Source organism: Liolophura sinensis, chromosome 3 (assembly GCF_032854445.1).
Source record: "Liolophura sinensis isolate JHLJ2023 chromosome 3, CUHK_Ljap_v2, whole genome shotgun sequence".
Lineage (NCBI taxonomy): Eukaryota > Metazoa > Mollusca > Polyplacophora > Chitonida > Chitonidae > Liolophura > Liolophura sinensis.
The window spans coordinates 12,378,516-12,402,091 of record NC_088297.1 but is presented as its reverse complement, the minus strand read 5'-3'; the positions used below and the strand labels follow the sequence as shown (position 1 = coordinate 12,402,091).

The 23,576-nt window shown below is 41.4% G+C and overlaps 1 protein-coding gene across 5 annotated transcripts; it reads left to right on the top strand.

The window, feature by feature from the left end:
- Positions 1 to 1,470: 1,470 nt before the first annotated feature.
- On the top strand, positions 1,471 to 19,371 carry LOC135463559 (polyadenylate-binding protein 1A-like). Of its 5 annotated transcripts, XM_064740857.1 has the most exons (10): positions 8,879 to 9,302; positions 13,216 to 13,409; positions 13,656 to 13,771; positions 14,354 to 14,513; positions 15,478 to 15,552; positions 16,023 to 16,256; positions 16,770 to 16,973; positions 17,367 to 17,523; positions 18,392 to 18,478; positions 19,041 to 19,371. In XM_064740857.1, the coding sequence occupies exons 1-10, from the start codon at positions 9,110 to 9,112 to the stop codon at positions 19,043 to 19,045; spliced, it is 1,425 nt and encodes a 474-aa protein (XP_064596927.1). In that variant the 5' UTR covers positions 8,879 to 9,109; the 3' UTR covers positions 19,046 to 19,371. The 5 variants fall into 5 exon arrangements, with proteins under 5 accessions (XP_064596928.1, XP_064596929.1, XP_064596927.1 ...); XM_064740858.1 differs by lacking the exon at positions 8,879 to 9,302 and adding an exon at positions 1,471 to 1,571 and having other exon boundaries at positions 18,392 to 19,371; XM_064740859.1 differs by lacking the exon at positions 8,879 to 9,302 and adding an exon at positions 1,643 to 1,709 and having other exon boundaries at positions 18,392 to 19,371.
- Positions 19,372 to 23,576: the final 4,205 nt, after the last annotated feature.

The window sequence follows — 23,576 nt, the reverse complement described above, 5'->3', positions numbered from 1 at the left end:
TAAGAAATTATACAAATAGGAAATAAAGCCGGTAACACACAAGAGAGAAGCGGTCATCAGTTTTCAATGACGCCGGGCAGACTGTAGATATTCCAGGCATGAATTCCATATCAAAGTTCAAATTCGTAGTCCATGAATGAGTTCCAGGTCAAATAACAACAAGGTATCTCAGTCGCGCTTTGATTGCAACTGTTCATAAAGGCATCATGCAGATGTAATGAGCATGGCTGCCTTTGCGGCCCCTATCGCCAGGTTAAGCGGTATTAGAAACAGTTCGAAAATGACGAGCGTTTCAGACCTTAAGGGAACAGATTGTGATTCAAAAGTAACGGACGATTAAGTTTTTTCCCGTTAATATGGAAGGATGTCATACTACAAGAGGCGCCATCTATGATGTTACACATGACATGCTGGTCTGTATAAAAGCTGTCTATAAGATAGACGGTAACACTCGGCAACCAGCGCCATCTGTGTTGTTAAATACCATGTACGCGATAGATGTGGAGACAGAGAGAGAGGCCAAGTACCGTCGTCGTGTGAATGTTGCGGACGCTTTTTATTCGGCTATGATGGTTGGATCTTTCGTCCTGGGAGTGGCGGGCGTGGGTCCACTCTCTACGGTGGTCACGGCGCCTGCTGTCTTGGCAATGGAGGCGACTGCCCTCGGATGCGGTTTGTGTAGCGTCGCTGGGAAGTACGTTAGCCGTCGGCTAATAGTGAAGACGAATAAGCACAACGCGATCTGTATATTGGCTGATGCCAAGCTGAACAACATCCACGCGCATGTTTCCTTCGGTATACCTAAGGTATAGGCTATCTTTTATAGAACTTCGGACGTAGTTCGGAGCCGTTTTCAGCCGATTCAACAGGTCTGTCTGGAAACCCTGTTCAGAGAATTGGTGGCGTGAAATAGGAGTCTAGTTGACGACTCAGTTTCGGACACGGAATTCAGTCAAATCGTTTCGGAGATGACCAACTACCGTGACCTCAAACACGCGTGACGCACGCGCAGCCAGAAATCGTTAAGCTTAGTACAGATCGACAAAAACGTGAAAGAAGAACTTCTGGCGCGTGGTCGGGAGTTGGAACGCGTGGAGCTTAAAAAACACCCGTCCGCGTCCTAGTGGGTAGGCTAAGTTGTTGTGTAATTAACACCGCCCTGTCACTATACACCCCTCCTCCCTATACTCCACCCGGAAAACATGCTAGGACTCCATCACAGGTCAACGGAGCCTGAGTCAGCAGAGAATGATGACCCACGTCAGCATATTGTTATTCCATAACCACACTGCCTTCAGTGGTATTCCTACCAATTTCGCAGGGGCAGCAACTTTTTGTATGGCCCCTTCGGGCCACCATACTGCTATGTTGTGTTTACTTCCTGGTTCCGACATGTGCTATCACTACGTCATGATTACATTCTGCCTCAGCCATGTACTACGAGTCACTTCACCTTTGAGAAATCTGGGTGACGACAGTGTCAGAAATGTGTCATGCTGTCAGCTATAAACTTTTTGGTCAGCTTGTAAACAAGACACCGACAAGGTCAGCTGATGCAATATTCTGTAAAGGTTTGTTGTTTGTGCTTTACGGGCTTCAATGGGACACATAATTATAGCACTGATACTACACTCGTTGTGTACACATTGTCTGACCTGAAAACCAGTATATGAATTGCAGTCTCTCTAACCGGGAGTTCGCTTTGCAAGGTTAGTGTGCCAGGGTGACTCACTATATACTCGTAGCAGTGGTACCCACATGCTTGGCAGAGCTGATACTCGTGTTAACACCTATTCCTCACACTTTACATGGCTGTGTACCAGGACTTTTCCTTGGCACCTGGCGAGGTGCACCTTGCACTAACCCTTTTCACAGATCTGACCACAGAGATCGAAAGAGCCACACTTCAGCCACTTGTATGTATCCTTACCTCTCATTGTGCTTCGGTATACCTAAGGTATAGGCTATCTCTAAAAGAACTTCGGAAGTAGTTCGGAGCCATGTTCAACCCATCCAGCAGGTCTGCCTGGAAATCCTTTACAGAGCCTTTATGCCGTGAAATAGAACTCTGGTCCAGCGGGGAGGAGGGGGCGGGCAATGTCTGCCATAACTGACCAGGCCGGTAAGGGCGGTGGGGCGTCTTAGGGATACTCGGCGGGAAGTCTGCTGGGAGCCTCGGTGGCTGGGTATACCTGGTACGCGCTGGGTGCGTGCTTGGAGTGCGTGCTTGCAGTGGGCTGGGAGCCTCGGTAGCCGAATTTGTTTGGCTTTCTTTCATTCAGTACCCAGTTCGTTGCGTTAGCCAAAAGATCACAAAAAGCTTTTGCCATTTACTGAAATGTGCCTGCAGCCAGTCAAACACGCTTTCGCCTAGCTACATAAAGACTATAAACTGCGTACATGGCAAAGGCTTGCCCTGCTGTCAGGCCATGTTTGGGCCAACGTGGTTCGCTATAAATTGACAGATCTATGACATCATTACTTCGTCGTCCTCCATGCTTCAATAACCGTGACAAGGCGAGCTTAATCTGAAACACTCCCTCCCAGATCGCGCCCCTCTGAAAAGTTATCCCCTATCGGGACCAGAGGAGATTACATTGGCACAACAGGTGTCCCTAGTTTAAATATATAATAATAATATTTTGCTTGGCATGTCTGAAACGGTTTGTTTTTGTCGTGGCGGAAAGGGGAACTACTTGAATGACGTCCCGCGCAGGAATCCCCACGTGACTAGTATATAAGAGGAACTGTTCGTGTTCTGTTCGTGTGAATTTGTGTGAATATTTTTTTATCACACAACACTGTTAACTTATAACTTCTTACGAAGTTTATGTAGTGTAAAACCACAAAAAATCATTAATACCTCTAAAACACAAACCAAAAAGTTATCAAAAATATAAGCAACAGCGACAATCCTGGAGAGAACAACTCCAGCTTAAAGGAATCCGCGCTGATAAAAGTCGACCAAGGAAAAAAAACGGTGGGTGAGTAGTGGTATTCCCCAAATGTCGCAATCGATAACATGTGTGCCGTGGTTGACGTGGTACGACGTGTAAGTATATGACGTGAGAGATGGGTATTGAATGGCGCCGTGTTTGTTGGATCCATAGGATCGATATAGACGCGAGGACATGCTTCATGTTCCGGCATGGCGCATTTCAATTTTCAAATTGAAATGTCAAATTATGTGACAATTTTCGAGTATAAATATTTTCTAATTGACGAATGCTTTTAACTCACCATCGGCTGTCTGCTGGAAGTTCACATAGGCGTAACCCAGGGATTGTCTGGTGATCACGTCCCTGCATACCCGGATAGACAACACGGGACCCGCCGATGAGAATTTCTCGAATAACATGGCCTCTGTTACATCTGGGTGCAAATCTCCGACGTACAGAGACGCCATAGGATAACTTGGTCCTGCGGGATTCATCTTCACGGATTTTTATCTTTACTTTTGACGAGTAAAAAGGAGACCTTCCACGTTTTCGTTAGCACACCCAAGTAGTGGTATTCCCCAAATGTCGCAATCGATAACATGTGTGCCGTGGTTGACGTGGTACGACGTGTAAGTATATGACGTGAGAGATGGGTATTGAATGGCGCCGTGTTTGTTGGATCCATAGGATCGATATAGACACGTGTATTCGTTGTAATGAAGAAAATAGACCGATAGAAAAGAATTGTGTAAGAAAAAAATTTTTTTTCCGTTGGTCGCACTCGAAAACTGACATATTTTTTAAATCTTTTAATGAAGGGTTAAAATAAGAGTTAATAAAGGGTTACCGTACCGAAAAAGTTGTTTTAAGTTTACGCGTACAATACTATCGTTCCACCGCTAAAACGAACCGACAAACTAAATACATTAGCTGGTACGGACGATGGACGATATAAAGGAGAGAAAAAAATACCTGAACCACGCTGTCGAGTTGATTAAATATACTGATAAGTTTTAGATCGGGGAAAGGGCGGCCTTCTCGGATATTCCGCGTTCTCGTTCGGTGTTGTAGTTTTCGTCTTCCGTATAATACGTTAAGGCTTTATTATCATCAGCGGCATTCGTCGGGGATTGTCAGTACAGTAATGCAACCGGTCGTCGCTTGTAAAAGGTACATCCATCCACGCTGACTCCGGCGCGTAAACTGAGCGAAAACTCTAGGAGCGAAATATCGAATCGATTTGGTCCCGCAGCTGTGACGAGTCCCCGCCCTCCGTCGTTCTGGTGTGCGAGGGGGAAGTCGTCTTTGGCCGGTAAACCGAGCCAATCGATAAGTCCATATGTCACGGGTCCGCTATTGTTACTCGAGGGTCGGCTTTCATGTCCCCGACCCGGGTCCTCGCCGCATCCTAAAAGAAGAAGAAAGGGCTTAAGCTCAGTTGACACCTACGGGAGTTTCGACATAACGGCCATAACCAAACAAAACTCCGGTAGTGTTTATATTTCGTGTCGAGGAAATTCCGAACATTAACGAGAAAATGGAAGGACAAAACCGACCAATGGATGTCGAATGCGACGACAATACATGTTTTCTTAGGTAAGTAATACTTTTTAATATATATATATATATATATATATATATATATATATATACATATATATATATATATATATACGTAATATCCGTATATTTATTTTTGATACTTATTTTTAAAAAAGTTATATTCGTCAACTTTAGGTTGTTGGACGATCCGGAATTGAACGCGTTATTAGACGAGATAGAAAGAGTCCTTCCCTCTACGTCTACTGATTGCGCTTATCCTATGGACGTGGATTCTGGGTATGATTTAGTACTATTTCCGTATTCTATTACAAATGCAGAATTTTTAAAAATGCACACTTTAAATTTTGAAAGCGAATTCTTGACAGCTCCGTCATTGTATATATGTAACTTACATTTGTAGTGGCCAAGAAACATCTAACCAGGATGCAGTTATGAATATTTTGGAAGAGAACAGCTTCAACGACACGTCCTTAACGGAGTATGTATTTAAACTTTATTTTCTCCACATACATATATATATATATATATATATATATATATATATATATATATATGTATAAGAATAACAATAAATCGCTTTGTTGAAGTTTTTATTTTTTTCTTTTTGCTGATGCTTATTTTTTTTCTATTCTTCTTTTTGCGCTAAAAACAAGGTTTATGGATGACATGGATATAATGAGACTTTTCCATGACCAAGGTCTACCCGGACCAAGTCTGGTCGGTCGAGAAAGTCATCCTAATAGGGAAGTACTTTCGCTATCGCCGGGTGTACCGCTGAGAATACCAACGGGAGAGTCACGGATACAATGCCAAACTTCTGACAGACCCTTAGATATGTCATCCGCTTATGATAGGTAAGTTAGGAATCCGAGTGTTTTCTCTTGTATCGGCCTAATACCTTCACGCATATTTTTCTTAACACGTGTTTAAGGTCTTTTTAATTTTTCTCTTTTATAAGTATGCGGTGATTAACATCGACAGTTTTAGATCTTTCAGCGTAATGAGTTGTCCGGAGGTGATAGATCTGCTGGATGAAATAGAACGGCTGGACACTCGCAATATCGCGGATATGGTTTTTGGGTAAGTTCAAATTTGTCTTTGTTCTTACTTTTTTCCGACGCACTGTTCTTTATTTCAGTTCAATACAAACATTTCATTTTAATCTTTTCAGACGGAGTGAAAATCCTCCCGCGGGTCTACCTTCAACATCCACGGCACAGACGAATCAAGTCGGTCGCGGTCAACAACAACCTACGTTTACACTTCGCGATAAAAGTCAAAGACATGTCAAAAAATTTAACAGCAAAGAAATTACACACGAAATCCGATTACACTCTGTCGGAAATTCTACGTGGAAAAAACACTTAGATTTGATCGGTCAAGCCTTAGAATCGAGTTTGAGACAGGCTACATACGATCTCCATGACGATGACTTGGTCAGGGTGTTTGTGCACCAAAAGTCTTTACAAACGCCTATATCTACAAAATTGGACAAAAAAACAAACGTTTCCGCCTCTACAATCCTCCATAATATAGAAAAAGTTTTACAATCTAAGCAAACGATGCAGTTTGATGAGACATTCCAAATGAATATCGGTACCATCCAATTACCGCGAGGTGGAACGGGAATAAAAATGACTAACAAGGCCAAAGATAAAGTTAATAAAAAATCTATCATTCGAATTCTAAACGAGGATAACATTTGCTTGGCCAGAGCAATTTGCGTGTGCCTCGCTTACAAATTTAACGACAAAGACAAAAGAAAGACGGCTGATTCTCGACGGGCGTTCCAAAGGAAGAAGGCTGTTGACCTGTGTCGTAAAGCGGGAGTTGACCCCGAAACACCGTCAGATCTAGAAGATGTTCAAAACTTTGAACGAGCGCTCAATATTCAAATTGTAGTCATCGGAGCTCAGCATTTGAAGGGAGTCATATATAAAGGCTCCGAAAAGCGGTTATGCAAAATTTTTGTGTATTTAGACGATGGTCACTTCGACGCTATCACAAATATTAAAGCATTTTATGGAAAGAAACATTTTTGCGAATACTGCCTTATTCCATTTAACGTTAAAGAAAGTCACAGGTGTAAAATCACGTGTCCTATGTGTTACACGTCTCATTGTTACAGCGGAAAACCCTTAGAATGTACAGCGTGTAATCGTACGTTTCGTAACGCGGAATGTTTTGACAGGCATAAGCGTAAAGAAGTAAATCGTGTAACGCGAAAGTTGCAGTCGTCTATTTGTGAAACCACTTGGAAGTGTAAAGAATGTTTAGCTTCGCTGAAGTATAAAATCCGCTCACCCCAGGATCACGTGTGCTACGAATCCTACTGTCGATACTGTCGAGTACACTATACCGACAAACATTTTTGCTTCATCCGTACCTCTAAGGAGAAACCCCCTCATAAATGTTATATCTTTTGGGATTTCGAATGCTCGCAAGATAGCGGTGTACATATACCGAATTTTGCGGTAGCTCAGAAAACTTGCTATAGTTGTATGGATCAGGATGTTATTAATTTAGATAGTCGTTGCACAGTATGCGGAGAAAAGGAAAAAGTTTTCCGAGGTCCAAACACGGTTAATGAATTTTGCTCGTGGTTGTTTTCACCCGAGCACAGGGGTTACATCGCACTGGCGCATAACGCTAAAGGTTATGACAGTATTTTTCTTTTAAAATACTTGGTTGAAAATACAATTGTTCCAACGGTTACTTTTAGCGGAGCGAAGATTATGCAAATCAAAGTGGAATCTTTGAACATTAGAGTGATCGATAGTTTTAATCACATTCCGACCAGTTTGGCTAATTTTCCTAAAACTTTTGGTTTGTCGGAGCTTTAAAAAGGCTATTTTCCTCACTATTTTAACACACCCTGTAATCAAAATTACGTCGGTCCATTCCCGGATATGGAATATTACGGCCCGCAGTCGATATCGGTCGAAGGCAGAAGTGATTTTTTGGATTGGTACGAGAAACAGAATGGTAAAGTTTTTAATTTTAGAAATGAAATGTACGAATATTGCAAGAGTGATGTGGACATTTTAAGACGTTGCTGTTTAAAATTTAGGGAATTGACCATGAGTCTTACTAAAGCAGAAACTACAGCTATCGATGATGGCGAGGAATCCGTAGGACTTGATCCCTTGACTTACGTCACTGTAGCCGGTTTATGTTTCGGCATATTTAGAACCTTATTTCTTCAACCTTACACCGTAGCCCGTGTGCCGGCAGAAGGTATTGTAGCTCGCAATCAGTATTCCGATATATCTATTAAATGGCTGATGTGGGAAATGCATAAAGCTCGCGTCGAAGGTAGGACATTACGCGTACAACACGCCCTCAATTGGGGCGAGAAAAAAGTAGGCAATTACCGTCTCGACGGTTTTGATCAGGAATCCAATACCGCGTATGAAATGTTAGGTTGTTACTGGCACGGCTGCGATAAATGTTTTGAGCCGGGTCAGTTCAATTCTAAAGTGAATGCAACTATGGAACATTTGTACAACAAAACCATAAGAAGGCAAACGGTACTGCAATCTATGGGGTTTAATTATATTTGTAAATGGGAGCACGAATTTCGAAACCAAATTGAAAACAGCGATGAGCTTAAGAGTTTTGTTTGGTTATGGCCGTTATGTCGAAACTCCCGTAGGTGTCAATTGAGCTTAAGCCCTTTCTTCTTCTTTTAGGATGCGGCGAGGACCCGGGTCGGGGACATGAAAGCCGACCCTCGAGTAACAATAGCGGACCCGTGACATATGGACTTATCGATTGGCTCGGTTTACCGGCCAAAGACGACTTCCCCCTCGCACACCAGAACGACGGAGGGCGGGGACTCGTCACAGCTGCGGGACCAAATCGATTCGATATTTCGCTCCTAGAGTTTTCGCTCAGTTTACGCGCCGGAGTCAGCGTGGATGGATGTACCTTTTACAAGCGACGACCGGTTGCATTACTGTACTGACAATCCCCGACGAATGCCGCTGATGATAATAAAGCCTTAACGTATTATACGGAAGACGAAAACTACAACACCGAACGAGAACGCGGAATATCCGAGAAGGCCGCCCTTTCCCCGATCTAAAACTTATCAGTATATTTAATCAACTCGACAGCGTGGTTCAGGTATTTTTTTCTCTCCTTTATATCGTCCATCGTCCGTACCAGCTAATGTATTTAGTTTGTCGGTTCGTTTTAGCGGTGGAACGATAGTATTGTACGCGTAAACTTAAAACAACTTTTTCGGTACGGTAACCCTTTATTAACTCTTATTTTAACCCTTCATTAAAAGATTTAAAAAATATGTCAGTTTTCGAGTGCGACCAACGGAAAAAAAAATTTTTTTCTTACACAATTCTTTTCTATCGGTCTATTTTCTTCATTACAACGAATACACGTGTCTATATCGATCCTATGGATCCAACAAACACGGCGCCATTCAATACCCATCTCTCACGTCATATACTTACACGTCGTACCACGTCAACCACGGCACACATGTTATCGATTGCGACATTTGGGGAATACCACTACTTGGGTGTGCTAACGAAAACGTGGAAGGTCTCCTTTTTACTCGTCAAAAGTAAAGATAAAAATCCGTGAAGATGAATCCCGCAGGACCAAGTTATCCTATGGCGTCTCTGTACGTCGGAGATTTGCACCCAGATGTAACAGAGGCCATGTTATTCGAGAAATTCTCATCGGCGGGTCCCGTGTTGTCTATCCGGGTATGCAGGGACATGGTCACCAGACAATCCCTTGGTTACGCCTATGTGAACTTCCAGCAGACAGCCGATGGTGAGTTAAAAGCATTCGTCAATTAGAAAATATTTATACTCGAAAATTGTCACATAATTTGACCTGAAAATTGAAATGCGCCATGCCGGAACATGAAGCATGTCCTCGCACTATTACACGTGGCCACCATTTTGAAAGTGCATTTTACACCACATAGTCGTCCCAGTTTTTATGTTGAAATGGTGTAAACCCGTGTGTTTTAGCGCGTCTTTAGATTCAGTGGACTTAATGTTCCTGGGTTGACTGAATTTGCGGACTGGTCATTGGGTTGACATTCCTGTATTTACGAACTGGTCATTGACATTCCTGTATTTACGGACTGGTCATTGGATTGACATTCCTGTATTTACGGACTGGTCATTAGATTGACATTCCTTTATTTACGGACTGGTTATTGGATTGACATTCCTGTATTTACGGACTGGCCATTGGATTGACATTCCTGTATTTACGGACTGGTCATTGGATTGACATTCTTGTATTTACGGACTGGTCATTGGATTGACATTCCTGTATTTACGGACTGGTCGTTGGATTGACATTCCTGTATTTACGGACTGGTCGTTGGATTGACATTCCTGTATTTACGGACTGGTCATTGGATTGACATTCCTGTATTTACGGACTGGTCATTGGATTGACATTCCTGTATTTACGGACTGGTCATTGGATTGACATTCCTGTATTTACGGACTGGTCATTGGATTGACATTCCTGTATTTACGGACTGGTCATTGGATTGACATTCTTGTATTTACGGACTGGTCATTGGATTGACATTCCTGTATTTATGGACTTGTCATTGGATTGACATTCCTGTATTTATGGACTGGTCATTGGATTGACATTCCTGTATTTACGGACTGGTCATTGGATTGACATTCCTGTTTACGGACTGGTCATTGGATTGACATTCCTGTATTTACGAACTGGTCATTGGATTAACATTCCTGTATTTACGGACTGGTCGTTGGATTGACATTCCTGTATTTACGGACTGGTCATTGGATTGTCATTCCTGTATTTACGGACTGGTCATTGGATTGACATTCCTGTATTTACGGACTGGTCATTGGATTGACATTCCTGTATTTACGGACTGGTCATTGGATTGACATTCCTGTATTTACGGACTGGTCATTGGATTGACATTACTGTATTTACGGACTGGTCATTGGATTGACATTCCTGTATTTACGGACTAGTCATTAGATTGACATTCCTGTATTTACGGACTGGTCGTTGGATTGACATTCCTGTATTTACGGACTGGTCATTAGATTGACATTCCTGTATTTACGGACTGGTCGTTGGATTGACATTCCTGTATTTACGGACTGGTCATTGGATTGACATTCCTGTATTTACGGACTGGTCATTGGATTGACATTCCTGTATTTACGGACTGGTCATTGGATTGACATTCCTGTATTTACGGACTGGTCATTGGATTGACATTCCTGTATTTACGGACTGGTCATTGGATTGACATTCCTGTATTTACGAACTGGCCATTGGATTGACATTCCTGTATTTACGGACTGGTCGTTGTATTGACATTCCTGTATTTACGGACTGGTCGTTGGATTGACATTCCTGTATTTACGGACTGGTCATTGGATTGACATTCCTGTATTTACGGAATGCTCATTGGATTGACATTTCTGTTTACGGAATGCTCATTGGATTGACATTTCTGTTTACGGACTGGTCATTGGATTGACATTCCTGTATTTACGGTCTGGTCATTGGATTGACATTCCTGTATGTACGGACTGGTCATTGGATTGACATTCCTGTATTTACGGACTGGTCATTGGATTGACATTCCTGTATTTACGGACTGGCCATTGGATTGACATTCCTGTATTTACGGACTGGTCATTGGATTGACATTCCTGTATTTACGGACTGGTCATTGGATTGACATTCCTGTATTTACGGACTGGTCATTGGATTGACATTTCTGTTTACGGACTGGTCATTGGATTGACATTTCTGTATTTACGGACTGGTCATTGGATTGACTTTTCTGTATTTACGGACTGGTCATTGGATTGACATTCCTGTATTTACGGACTGGTCGTTGGATTGACATTCCTGTATTTACGGACTGGTCATTGGATTGACATTCCTGTATTTACGGACTGGTCATTGGATTGACATTCCTGTATTTACGGACTGGTCATTGGATTGACATTCCTGTATTTACGGACTGGTCATTGGATTGACATTCCTGTATTTACGGACTGGTCGTTGGATTGACATTCCTGTATTTACGGACTGGTCATTGGATTGACATTCCTGTATTTACGGACTGGTCATTGGATTGACATTCCTGTATTTACGGACTGGTCGTTGGATTGACATTCCTGTATTTACGGACTGGTCATTAGATTGACATTCCTGTATTTACGGACTGGTCATTGGATTGACATTTCTGTTTACGGACTGGCCATTGGATTGACATTCCTGTATTTACGGACTGGTCATTGGATTGACATTCCTGTATTTATGGAATGCTCATTGGATTGACATTCCTGTATTTACGGAATGCTCATTGGATTGACATTCCTGTATTTACGGACTGGTCATTGGATTGACATTCCTGTTTACGGACTGGTCATTGGATTGACATTCCTGTATTTACGGACTGGTCATTGGATTGACATTCCTGTATTTACGGACTGGTCGTTGGATTGACATTTCTGTATTTACGGACTGGTCATTGGATCGACATTCCTGTATTTACGGAATGCTCATTGGATTGACATTTCTGTTTACGGACTGGTCATTGGATTGACATTCCTGTATTTACGGACTGGTCATTGGATTGACATTCCTGTATTTACGGACTGGTCATTGGATTGACATTTCTGTTTACGGACTGGTCATTGGATTAACCCTCCTGTATTTACGGACTGGTCATTGGATTGACATTCCTGTATTTACGGACTGGTCATTGGATTGACATTTCTGTTTACGGACTGGTCATTGGATTGACATTCCTGTATTTACGGACTGGTCATTGGATTGACATTCCTGTATTTACGGACTGGTCATTGGATTGACATTTCTGTTTACGGACTGCTCATTGGATTGAAATTTCTGTTTACGGACTGGTCATTGGATCGGAATATTCATGAACTATTTAAGATTTGAGTACTAGGAGATACAGCAGCTGTTTTGTTATTCCTGGTGGTGTAAGGATTTGGATTGGAGCTGAACTTAGTACACTGTTTGAGTCAGTAAGCCAGATTTTCAGATTTTGTTACAGTTTGCAACTCTCTTTATGATGTGTTACCGTCATTGTGTAAATAAGTATATGTATTGTTTAAAATCACTGAGTTTGTCAATTCTGTCATAATTAAACCGTATGACCAGTCTTCAGGTGCGGATGTTCTACCCAATATTGGCAGGTACCTGGGCCATGTAACATCCCAGTATTGTTAAAGGTCACTCAAGTTGGGTGAGACACACGAGTGAGACTTAATTGTGTGCACTTCTCATTAATGTATGAAAACACTTTTTTAAAGGAAGTTCTTATCCTGGCCCTCAAAGGCAGGTAACAAAGCTTCTAAGTTATTTGTTGTCAAAGCACAGGGTACAGTAATGATCTCCCACCAAAAAATACTTGCAAAATAAAGAACCTCATCTGAAAACTTACGACAGTGGCCATACAAAGGTCTTTCACACATCAAGTGAAATAGCATAGCTTCCACGAATGGTCAGTTACTTTGGTCACTTTTCTCCTGAATGTCACCTTGTGGTGCACCATGCTACAACCAGTTACCACATCAGATACGAGACCGGCAAGAGAAATACGACTTAAAAGTTTTGTGAAAGTGGTCCCAACAAGATTTTAACAAAAACTAAAGTTGTATGGCTGTACATTTCCTTATTTATTTTTCAGCTGAGCGAGCTTTGGACACAATGAACTTTGACAAAATTAAGGGCAGACCAATCCGTATCATGTGGTCTCAGCGTGATCCATCTTTGAGAAGATCAGGAGTTGGAAATATCTTCATTAAAAACTTGGACAAAAGTATTGATAACAAGGCCTTGTACGACACATTTTCTGCGTTTGGAAATATATTGTCCTGTAATGTAAGCAGATGTCATTTTGTGATAATCTGAAAAGGAAGTTTCTACATAAAGGATGTTATTGATAAGCTTTGTTTCTGCCTTCTGATGTGTTTTAATGCGTGCATTGTTAAAATGTTGATTTTACCTAAAGTTTAGTGTTTTTAAGTGACATGTTTTTGATTGATTTCTCCATCTTATCTTCAAACGCCTTTTTTGTCAGGTATTCTTACTAGAACTACTAATTGTTTGATAATCTTATTCTTGCAGATTGCTGCTGATGAAAACGGCTCCAAAGGCTATGGATTTGTACATTTTGAAACCGATGAAGCTACCAGAAATGCCATTGACAAGGTCAATGGCATGTTGTTGAACTGCAAGAAAGTGTAAAATATTTCTTGTTGTTTTAAGTTGTTGTATGCAGGCAATATAAGCATATATTTACTTTATAACACTCCCGATATTAAAGACACCTGTACACCGCCGACAGCCAAGTGGAAGTCAAATTGAAGGGTGCATAAGGAGAAATCTGTGAATTTAGAACTAGGGATTTTGGCAGCATGCAGTTAGTTAATAGCAATGGCAATGTCCATGTGTTGACCGACTAAACCTGCTCAAAAACTTGTAGTAAACATTCCTGAAGAAGTCACTTGTAAATATGGGGAAATATTTATAGGATTTTGTTTCCCTCTAGTCCTCCTTTCACTTATTGTTATAAAAAATATTCACATGGCTGGGTGTGTTTTCCCTTCAAATGTCATGAATTGAATGTGGAGTATAATTCCTAACCATAAACTTTCATGACCATAATAACCTCATATCTACGTGAAGAAGTGAGAAAGTGAAATGTGTACAGTGAAGTCCAATGTTCCTCAAGTACATGCATTTCCCCTCTTGACGTTTACGATGTTATTGAAAATGTGCACCTCGAACAAACCTTTTATTTTAATTTGCTGCTTTCCCCACAGGTTTGTCGGCAGATCCATGTCCAAAAAGGAGAGGATGGAGGTCCTGGGAGACAAAGCCAAGAAATTCACCAATGTGTACGTCAAAAACTTTGGAGAGGAGCTTGATGATGCAAAAATCTTTGAGCTCCTTGAACCCTATGGAAAAATAATCAGCGCAAAGGTATGTAATCTAGATGAGCAAGGAGCCCAAAATAAACAGACCAATTTTGATCTTAGTTGATCAAGTATATAGAGATAGCCTGTCAGACTAGTTTTCTTGTGCATTTGAACTCAGATTTTACCCCGAAATGCAAAAGGTAGAAAGTAGATATATTTCAAAGGGAAGACAACAATTAATACAACTATAGTTTATTTGGAAGAGTGGGGAGCTAAATGTCTACATTTTGTTCTGAGCAGCTTAGTAACTCTATAAATCAACTTTTTAATCACACTAAAGACAAAAGGACGTTACAAGGGCAATGCTCCAAGAGCCTCCGGCCAATGCAGTCACAGAAATAAACTCCAGCTTCTGCTGGCGTCCTCTCCGGACCTACATGGGAAGTCTTCAGCAACCTGTGCATGGTCGTGGGTTTCCCCCGGGCTCTGCTCAGTTTCCTCCCACCATAATGTTGACGTCTGTCGCATAAGTGAACTGTTGAGTATGGCATAAAACACCAATCAAATAAAAAACTAGATACAAAAGAGCGTTATAATAGAAACATACACTGTAACATTGTACACTCTGCACTATAATGCTTTTTTCTACTTAACAATTGCTCGGGTTCTGCTTCACACTAGCACCAGCTGTTAGAGTTAAAAATATGTCGCATCACGTGTAAAACTTGATACATGGATTACAAGTTCAAGTTTCGAATTATGGTGATTTTCATTCTGTTGAGTTACATTCAGGACATCTTGTACTGGTGTCTGCCAGCAACCTGCGGATGTTCGTGGGTTTTCCCCGGGCTCTGCCCGGTTTCCACCCACCATAATGCTGGCCGCCGTCGTATAAGTGAAATATTCTTGAGTACGGCGTAAAACACCAATCAAAAAAAATAAAAAGCTTGTACTGGTAGTAACCATACTTTCTGAATTTTTATTTACCTGAAGGAATGAATTTAACAATGAAACCATTGTTTGATCAGGTGATGTCTGCTGAGGATGGAGCCCCAGGAAAATGTGGCTTTGTCAGCTTTGAGGACCCCGAGGCAGCTGAAAGGGTAAGGTGTTTTATCCTTGTTTGTGTTTATGGTGTTTCTGTAGACCCATTACCCAGGATATTACCAGGAAACGTTGTAGTGTAAGGTATTAGGTCATTGTCAAAAGTCTATACAACTTGAGAAATGCAACTGGTTAATCAAACTAAATTGAGCAGGAAACTGAGTGGGTTCTCTGTGGCAGTGATAGAATGTGACTAAATACAAATTAAGCTTCAGAGTATTTGTTCTCTTGGAAATGTGTGGAATAGTTCAAAGGGATGTTGAAACTCTATATTGCATTCAGTGATGAACTGTAGTTAAGTAGACATTTATTCCACTAAAGAACTGATAGTATTTTATGTCTACACTTTCTCTAATTTTAAGGTATGGGGATATCGTATAATTGAAAGTTCTGAAATGTTATGGCCATCTTAGGAGAGCTTTACTGAGCATGTTGGATGGCTGTTCACTACTTAAGTTTCTGTTCACAGGCTGTTGAAGAACTCAACGGACGGGAGATTAATGGACGAATCCTGTTTGCTGGCCGAGCTCAGAAAAACGCAGAAAGACAGCCTAATCTGAAGGAGAAATTTGAGCGCCTCAAGATGGAGCGAGCAAACCGTTCCCGGGACGTCAATCTGTATGTCAAACACCTTGAAGATACAATTGATGACGAGAAATTGAGGAAAGAATTCTCTCAATTCGGAACCATCACCAGTGCTAAGGTATGTTCAGATATACTCTTCACTGCTTTGCTGTGCCTGAACAGATCTAGATCTTACCGTTAAGCCATTGGAGCCGATAGAATGTTGCAGTAGAAATTCGGTCCAGTTCTAGACTCGTTGCGTAGCAGGCACTAGACTAGGCACTAGTTTTGCTCAGTAATTCCCAGAATTCATCATGTTTACTACAATGAATTGAAAATAGTGCATGGAAAGTTTCAGGAGATATTTATTTGGAGCCACTATCTTGAACCTCAGAGTTAATCTCTTGTGAAAGTTGGAAAATTGCCTTGGTGCAAAGGAAACTCCTGCGATTGCCAAAGATAAAGATTTCTGAAAGGCAGATAAGTAAGCGGTGGTCATTCACCAGACAAGCGAGCAACCTAGGCTCAAGACAACACTAAACCGTATGCGGTTGACGTTTTGAGACAAATATTCACTGGTTTTGTTCAAGACCAGTGACTTATAGTTCGGTAGAATCTCTTCAAATTTCCCTGCACGGATTGCTTTTTCAAGGTGATGAGAGACGGTGGTCGCTCCACAGGCTTTGGGTTTGTGTGCTTCAGCTCTCCTGAGGAAGCCACAAAGGCTGTGACGGAAATGAACGGCCGCATCATTGTGTCCAAGCCCCTGTATGTGGCCCTGGCTCAGCGTAAGGAGGACCGTAAGGCCCACCTCGCCTCTCAGTACATGCAGAGGATGGCACAGATGAGGCAACGGGTATGCAACATCCTATAGCTTCAAACTTCAGTTCTGGTCTCTGGAAATCTTGGGTACAGAAGTTGTCAGATAAAGTATACTTCAGAACAATCCACCAAAGTATCCACTGATGAGGACATAATAAACAGATAAGACAGCAAATTTGCTATTTTTTGTCTTCTGTGAAAACCATGGATACATGATACAAAGTTATGTTTAGGGAAATATTTTTTGACAAATGCTTCTCCAAGAAGAGATGCTTTAAGTGACCGTGATTTATTAGTAGAAACAGACTGCCTTTTTGTTGTCATACTTCATGTACATGTTGGATTAACTTGGTTCTAGGCATCAAAGATGTGTTTTTGCAACCACCTGCTGAACAGATGTGGTCACCAATATCTTTTTTGATTGCAGATGGGCCAGATGTTCCAGCCCTCTGGTGCCGGATACTTTGTGCCCACGATGCCCCAGACAGCCCAGAGGGGATTCTTCCCACCCACCCAGATCCCCCAGGTGCGCAGCAGCCCCAGGTGGCACGCCCAGGTTAGGCCGACTGTACGGCCCGCTGCAGGTAATTCATGCACCGCAGACAGGCACCTTGCCATATGAACTTATGCCAAAGGTTATAATTCACAATGGTGATTGCCCATGAAGGTATATGGCGTGTTCTTTTTTCAAAATTGGTCACAGTAAGTGAATAACCTGGGGCTAGATTTAGAATGCACATGAGCATGATCCTTTCATGCTACACCATACTAATATGTGGCAAAATTTTGCATAGACTCAAATCTTAGGTCTTCATGGACTGTTTGTCCCGAAGTGTAATATTTTGCATGCTTATACCTTTTGGACTAGACTAGAATGTGATATTTGAAGTCTGAGCTACATAATAGTACAGCTAATCAAAAGCTAACTTTTGACCATGCTTGTCGTGATATTTTGTTTTTTAACACATCCATATTTTACTCTTCCTAAAAGCACAAGCGTGCAAGATGTCTGTGTGCATAGATGGCCATCTACAGGAAGTACATTATAAACATGACAGTTGGGTGAGGTGGAAATAAGGTGGTTGTTTTCATCTCAATAATGCGTGTCACATCTACACAACCCTTGTATTTGTGGAACTTTTGTATGTGTATGCCTGGCTGGTGTTTTGTTATCCTGTTCGTGTGGTTTGTCGTCAATACAGACGATGTGTACTGTACTGGAATTTTCACAGTACAGTTTACCAACCAGCTTAAAAGCACTTCATATATTGTGAAATTCCGATTCTCAATGCAAATTTTCTACAAAAAAAGAAAATACCGACATAATCAAAAGTCTAGCAGATAACCTATAGATGTCCCCTGTAATGTATGATTTGCCATACCTGAATGTAACAAGAAAGATTAATCTTCATGAACTGACAAGATTTTCCCCACAATGTTCCCGCCTCCCAGCCTGGTGGACGCCCAGGCTACAAGTTCACCCAGAACATGCGCAACCCTCCGCAGACCCCCGTCATTCAGCAGCAGGCCATGCCACAGGTGAGCAAGCCCAAGGTGGTTCAGAAAAGACGTCTTTGCTCTTGATCACTCTACATAGCAGAGTTGTTTCCCTTGTTTGCTGTAAATTCTAACCCCTTCACAAACTTCTGATTGCACGAAGATGTGATAGACAATGTGTCACATAGAGGTTGATACATATTACGGTCTATTATTTGTGTTAGCATGATTTGAGGCTTGAAGACTTTTGTGTGGGGTTATTCCCCTTTTGATTAAGAGTAAAATTAAAGGGCAAATTCCACAAAGCCATTTCTGAAAGCCAAATCAAATGTTAAAATCTTTTTCACAATGCAATGGAAGGTGAAATTTTGACACCTGTCTTAAATAGTATTGATGAGGTGAACAAAAAACGCTACAACGTTGGATACTGCATTGAATAAAAGCCTTCGTGATGGCCTGGACACTTGCATGTAACTTGGCTAATATGAGTTTCATTTGCAAGAAAATAACCAGGTTATCTAAGTTGCCTAAACTTAGCAGATCAAGTGAATACTGAACTGCTAGTATGTACTTAACAGAAACGATAACTTCATGATTTTGACAGGTTGAGGATGCTGTGGCTGTACTGCAGGCTCACCAAGCTAAAGAGGCTGCCAGCGCTGGTGCCAAGAAAGAATAGGGTTCTCCGCAGAAGGGGAGATAACTGGTCGGCCAGTACTACACACCTACACGGCACTGGATTATGGTGACAAAAAGACTATGATATCACTGACACCAACAGTGGGGCGATCCACGTCATTCGATATTTTATTCATTTTAAGATGTATAGTAGTTTTCGTCCTTAACGCTCTTTCGTTATTATTCAAAACTAAGTAGTGTACCGCATGAGATTAACACACTGTTATATTTGATCCATATTTGTCCGTGAAATTGTTCTGTTGAAAGTCTATTGTAGGCGAATACCATTATTTATTTTTTTTTCATTTATTTTATTTATTTATTTATTTATTTGCTGTTTAACGTTGTGTTCAAGAATTTTTCACTTATACGAAGGCGGTCAGATTTATTGCAAGCTGAAGCCGGAGTTCCAGGAGTAAACTATACATGTATCAGTTAACCTTCAAAAGGTAGCCTACCTGACAAACCTCACGACAATGCTTAAGTTGACACAAGGAGAGATTGAATCGAGCGTGCGACCTTACTTTATTTATTTATTTGATTGGTGATTTGCGCAGAACTCAAGAATATTTCACTTATACGACTGCGGCCAACATTATGGTGGGAGGAAACCAGGCACAGCCCGGCGGAATCCCACGACCATCCGCGGGTTGCTGCTGACCTTCTCACTTACGGCCGGAGAGGAAACCAGCATGAGCTGGGCTTGGACTCACAGCGACCGCATTGGTGACAGGCTCCCGGGTCATTACGCTGCGCGAGAGCGCTAATCGACTGAGCCACGGAGGCCCCCGCAACCTTACTCGTAAAGGGCGTAATAACTGTGTGTTAAGTGGTGAAAAACGTGATGTGACGCCAACCCTCACAATATGGTCAGAATAAAGGCTAACCCCCATTGTTTAGCTGCCTTTAATGTGACATATTAGTCTCGTATTAGTGTTTTCTTTGTCCTTGGATGTGCAATGATGTCTATGACATTAGACGTCTCTTAATCTATTAGACACCTCTGGTCTAGAATTATTCGGGATACATTTTTAATAAGTAATAACATGAAAACAATGCAACTAGTTAGTACGACAATATGTACGACGTGAAACCCCAAACACTCACACACTCAATCACGCACTCAAACTGTATTGCGCACGCATGGTTTCACAGGAAGATATTGAAATGGGGTTGTCAAGTAAATATAGACACAGTTTCAGGTTAACATTCTTTTGCCGCATTTTTATAGTGTTAGTTCACTTATTATACCCAATATCCCCTCCAGCCTCTATCATATGATGATGTTAAGTAAATCTTTATGTCCACCCGAGTGCATTGTTTTCACTTATGTTGTTGTTAGTTAAGTTTGGCGAACGGTTTTACTTCAGACGTACGATATATATAACCTGTATAGGCCTGTAAACAGGATGTCGAGTAGCAAGTACGGTAAATACCAGCTTGTGATCATTACAGATGAGTCATCTCGAAACTCATCAAACGTACATACATACATACTGATGTATGTATGTAAAATGGCTGTAATAAGTGGGAAGTTTGCCTGCATTTTCTATATATATATATATATATATATATATATATATATATATATATATATATATATATATATATATATATATATATATATATATATATATATTATTATTATGGAAAAGAATGTTACATACAGGTCAATCATATATGAAAGGCGGATGTACTCAATTATACTTTCTTGGCATTTGGATTGGACTAGCAGCCTGGCACATGCTCAGTGGAAAGACAAACCATGACACGGCAAACCATACAGTGGATGTTAATAATGTACATTTCAAAACATCGACCGTCTGCTGTGCATGAAAAAAAGCATGCAGAGTTATGACAGGAATTGAAACCGACAGTAAAATTTGCAATAAATACACAAGAAAAAAAATGGTTCACGCGCTATGTAATAAATCTTTAGTATTTGTAACCGATATATATGCCTGTGATATATCAGGCTGTATTACAGATATAGGTCTTACATGGTGTCAATTTATTTATTTATTCATTTGATTGGTGTTTTACGCAGCACTCAAGAATATTTCACTAATACGACGGCAGCCAGCATTCTGGTGGGAGGAAATTTTGTAAACGGTACCATTCTTCCAGTCAGCATCTGCAATATTACACGTAATGTTTATAGGCCACCTACCCAGATGAATTGTTTTAACAAATTGTTTAGTTTGTGCAGAAAATGTGGCACTATATTTTAAAAAAACGGTCTGATAATGGTTTCATTTCTGTTTTGACGGGAATGTGTTGCACCTCAGTGACCCCCTCCACTCATCCAATTGTTAAAATAAGTGAGTGAGTGCTTGGGGTTTAACGTCGTACTCAACAATTTTTCAGTCATATGACGACGAAGGAATCATTAGGGTGCATGTACGTGTAATGTGCCTCCTTGTTGCAGGGCGGATTTCCACCGCTCTTTTATTTAGTGCTGCTTCACTGAGTCGACTTACCGAGGGCAAGTAAGCCGCACCCCCCCCCCCCCCCCACCCGAGCCATTATACTGATACGGGTCAACCAGTCGTTGCACTATCCCCTTCATGAATTGTCAAAATAATACTTGGTTTCTAACATGTAAACAGGATGTCGATTAAAAAACGTTATGGCATGTCACTGGAGGTTCTATAGTCCACACACTCCCGAGGTTCTGTAGTGATCACGTGACCTGCTGTGACTGTTATATATATATATGGATTTCTTTCATATAATTCGGAAAAATTTTGACATAAAATGGGGTAAAATAAACTATCGCAAATCACTTGTAAACTATTTATGTTAGAGGTATAGAAGCGACAGTCGACGAATTTATTTATATATTATTTATTTATTTTAACGTATATATTCAGAATATTTCACTTGTATCTGCGTTGGTGGTCAGATTTGCGATAGGAGCCATAAAACCACCCGTCTTTGGCAAATAACTGACGAATTTTCACACGAATTTGAGCCCGGAGTTGCAGTTAAATGTGTATAGATCTATGTTACATTGCTATCAAACTTCTGAACAGGTAATCGTACGGAAAATCCAAATGTAACAGGTATACGAAGAAAACAAAACTGGGAGCATACATTCTGCGACTACATTATGTCTGCTTTGATGCCTAAGGACGATATATTTATTTATTTATGTGAATGGTGCTTTACGCCATACCCAAGAATATTTCACTTATTCGACGGCAGCCAGCATTATGGTGGGAGTAAACCGGGCAGAGCCTGGGGGAAACCCACGCCCATCCGCAGGTTGCAGCAAGACCTTCCCACTTACGATCGGAGAGGAAGCCAGCATGAGCTGGACTTGAACTCACATCGACCGCATTGGTGAGAGACTCCTATGTCATTAAGCTTTGCTGGCGCGCTAACTGAGCCACGGGGATGGGGGGGGGGGGGGGGGGCAAGCACGACATTATTGTATATCTTTAGTGTACATAAAGATTACACAAAGTTGATGTTAAATCATTACATGTATCTCTGAATCAGCGTAGAATTTTGTCGTTATGCGTTTATGTGTATGTATTCTTGGGGCTTAGCATGCATGTCATATAACGACAAAACTGTTTATGTATATAAATGCTTACAAATCAGCAACTCAAACGTCCCCTATAGCAACATGATTTAGTTAAGCAAAATAAAAGAAAATTTGTATGCCTTATTGAATTTTTACATCTAAAGATTGTAATTTTTGCATCTAACTCTATTTTGGTGTCAGAGGTGAAGAAATGCAATGTGCCGGTAAGTACAAGCACCTTGGTTTAATACTCCACAGATATGTATCAGTGAATCGCAAACCTATGCCTTTTTGCTTCGAGAAGCTATGTAAGCTCAGGGGCGATAACTGTGGCTAGTTGGTGCCCCTCAATTGTGCCCTCTTGGCCATATCCTCACGTAATACGACGTCTCACAGCCTCAGTATACTCACTTGAGGGCTTCCATGCTGGCCTCCTCCCATATCAACCTCCTCACCATGCTTACAAGATTTAGCCTTGAGAAGGCCGTTCGGGTGGTTACTGACAGTATCTACGTCCACAAAACGGCGCTGCGAAAGCGTCATCATCTGGGACGAAGTCTGCCCGTGCCCCGGCCAAACCTGGCTATAACACAGGAATGTGCAAGTTAACTGTTACGGCGTTGAAGGCCAGCCACCACCAATTGCAGGCGAAATGCCGCATAACTGGCTGTTGCAGAGAGCAGACAATTATGAAGAGATCGATGTCGACTATTGAGCCAAAGATGATACGCTGAAGGCCCTTAAGCATGCATCATCTTGCCCAACTGATCGACCTGGAATAACCGAGGACGGGTGATGCGGCACAGTTTTAGCTCTGATGGCAACCCTAGGCTTCTTCCCACTGAGACGAAAGTATTCGCCACACCAGGTAAACGGGCCATCCACTCTGTCGATTGCTTTTCGGGAGGGAGATGCATCTTCTGCGCATAT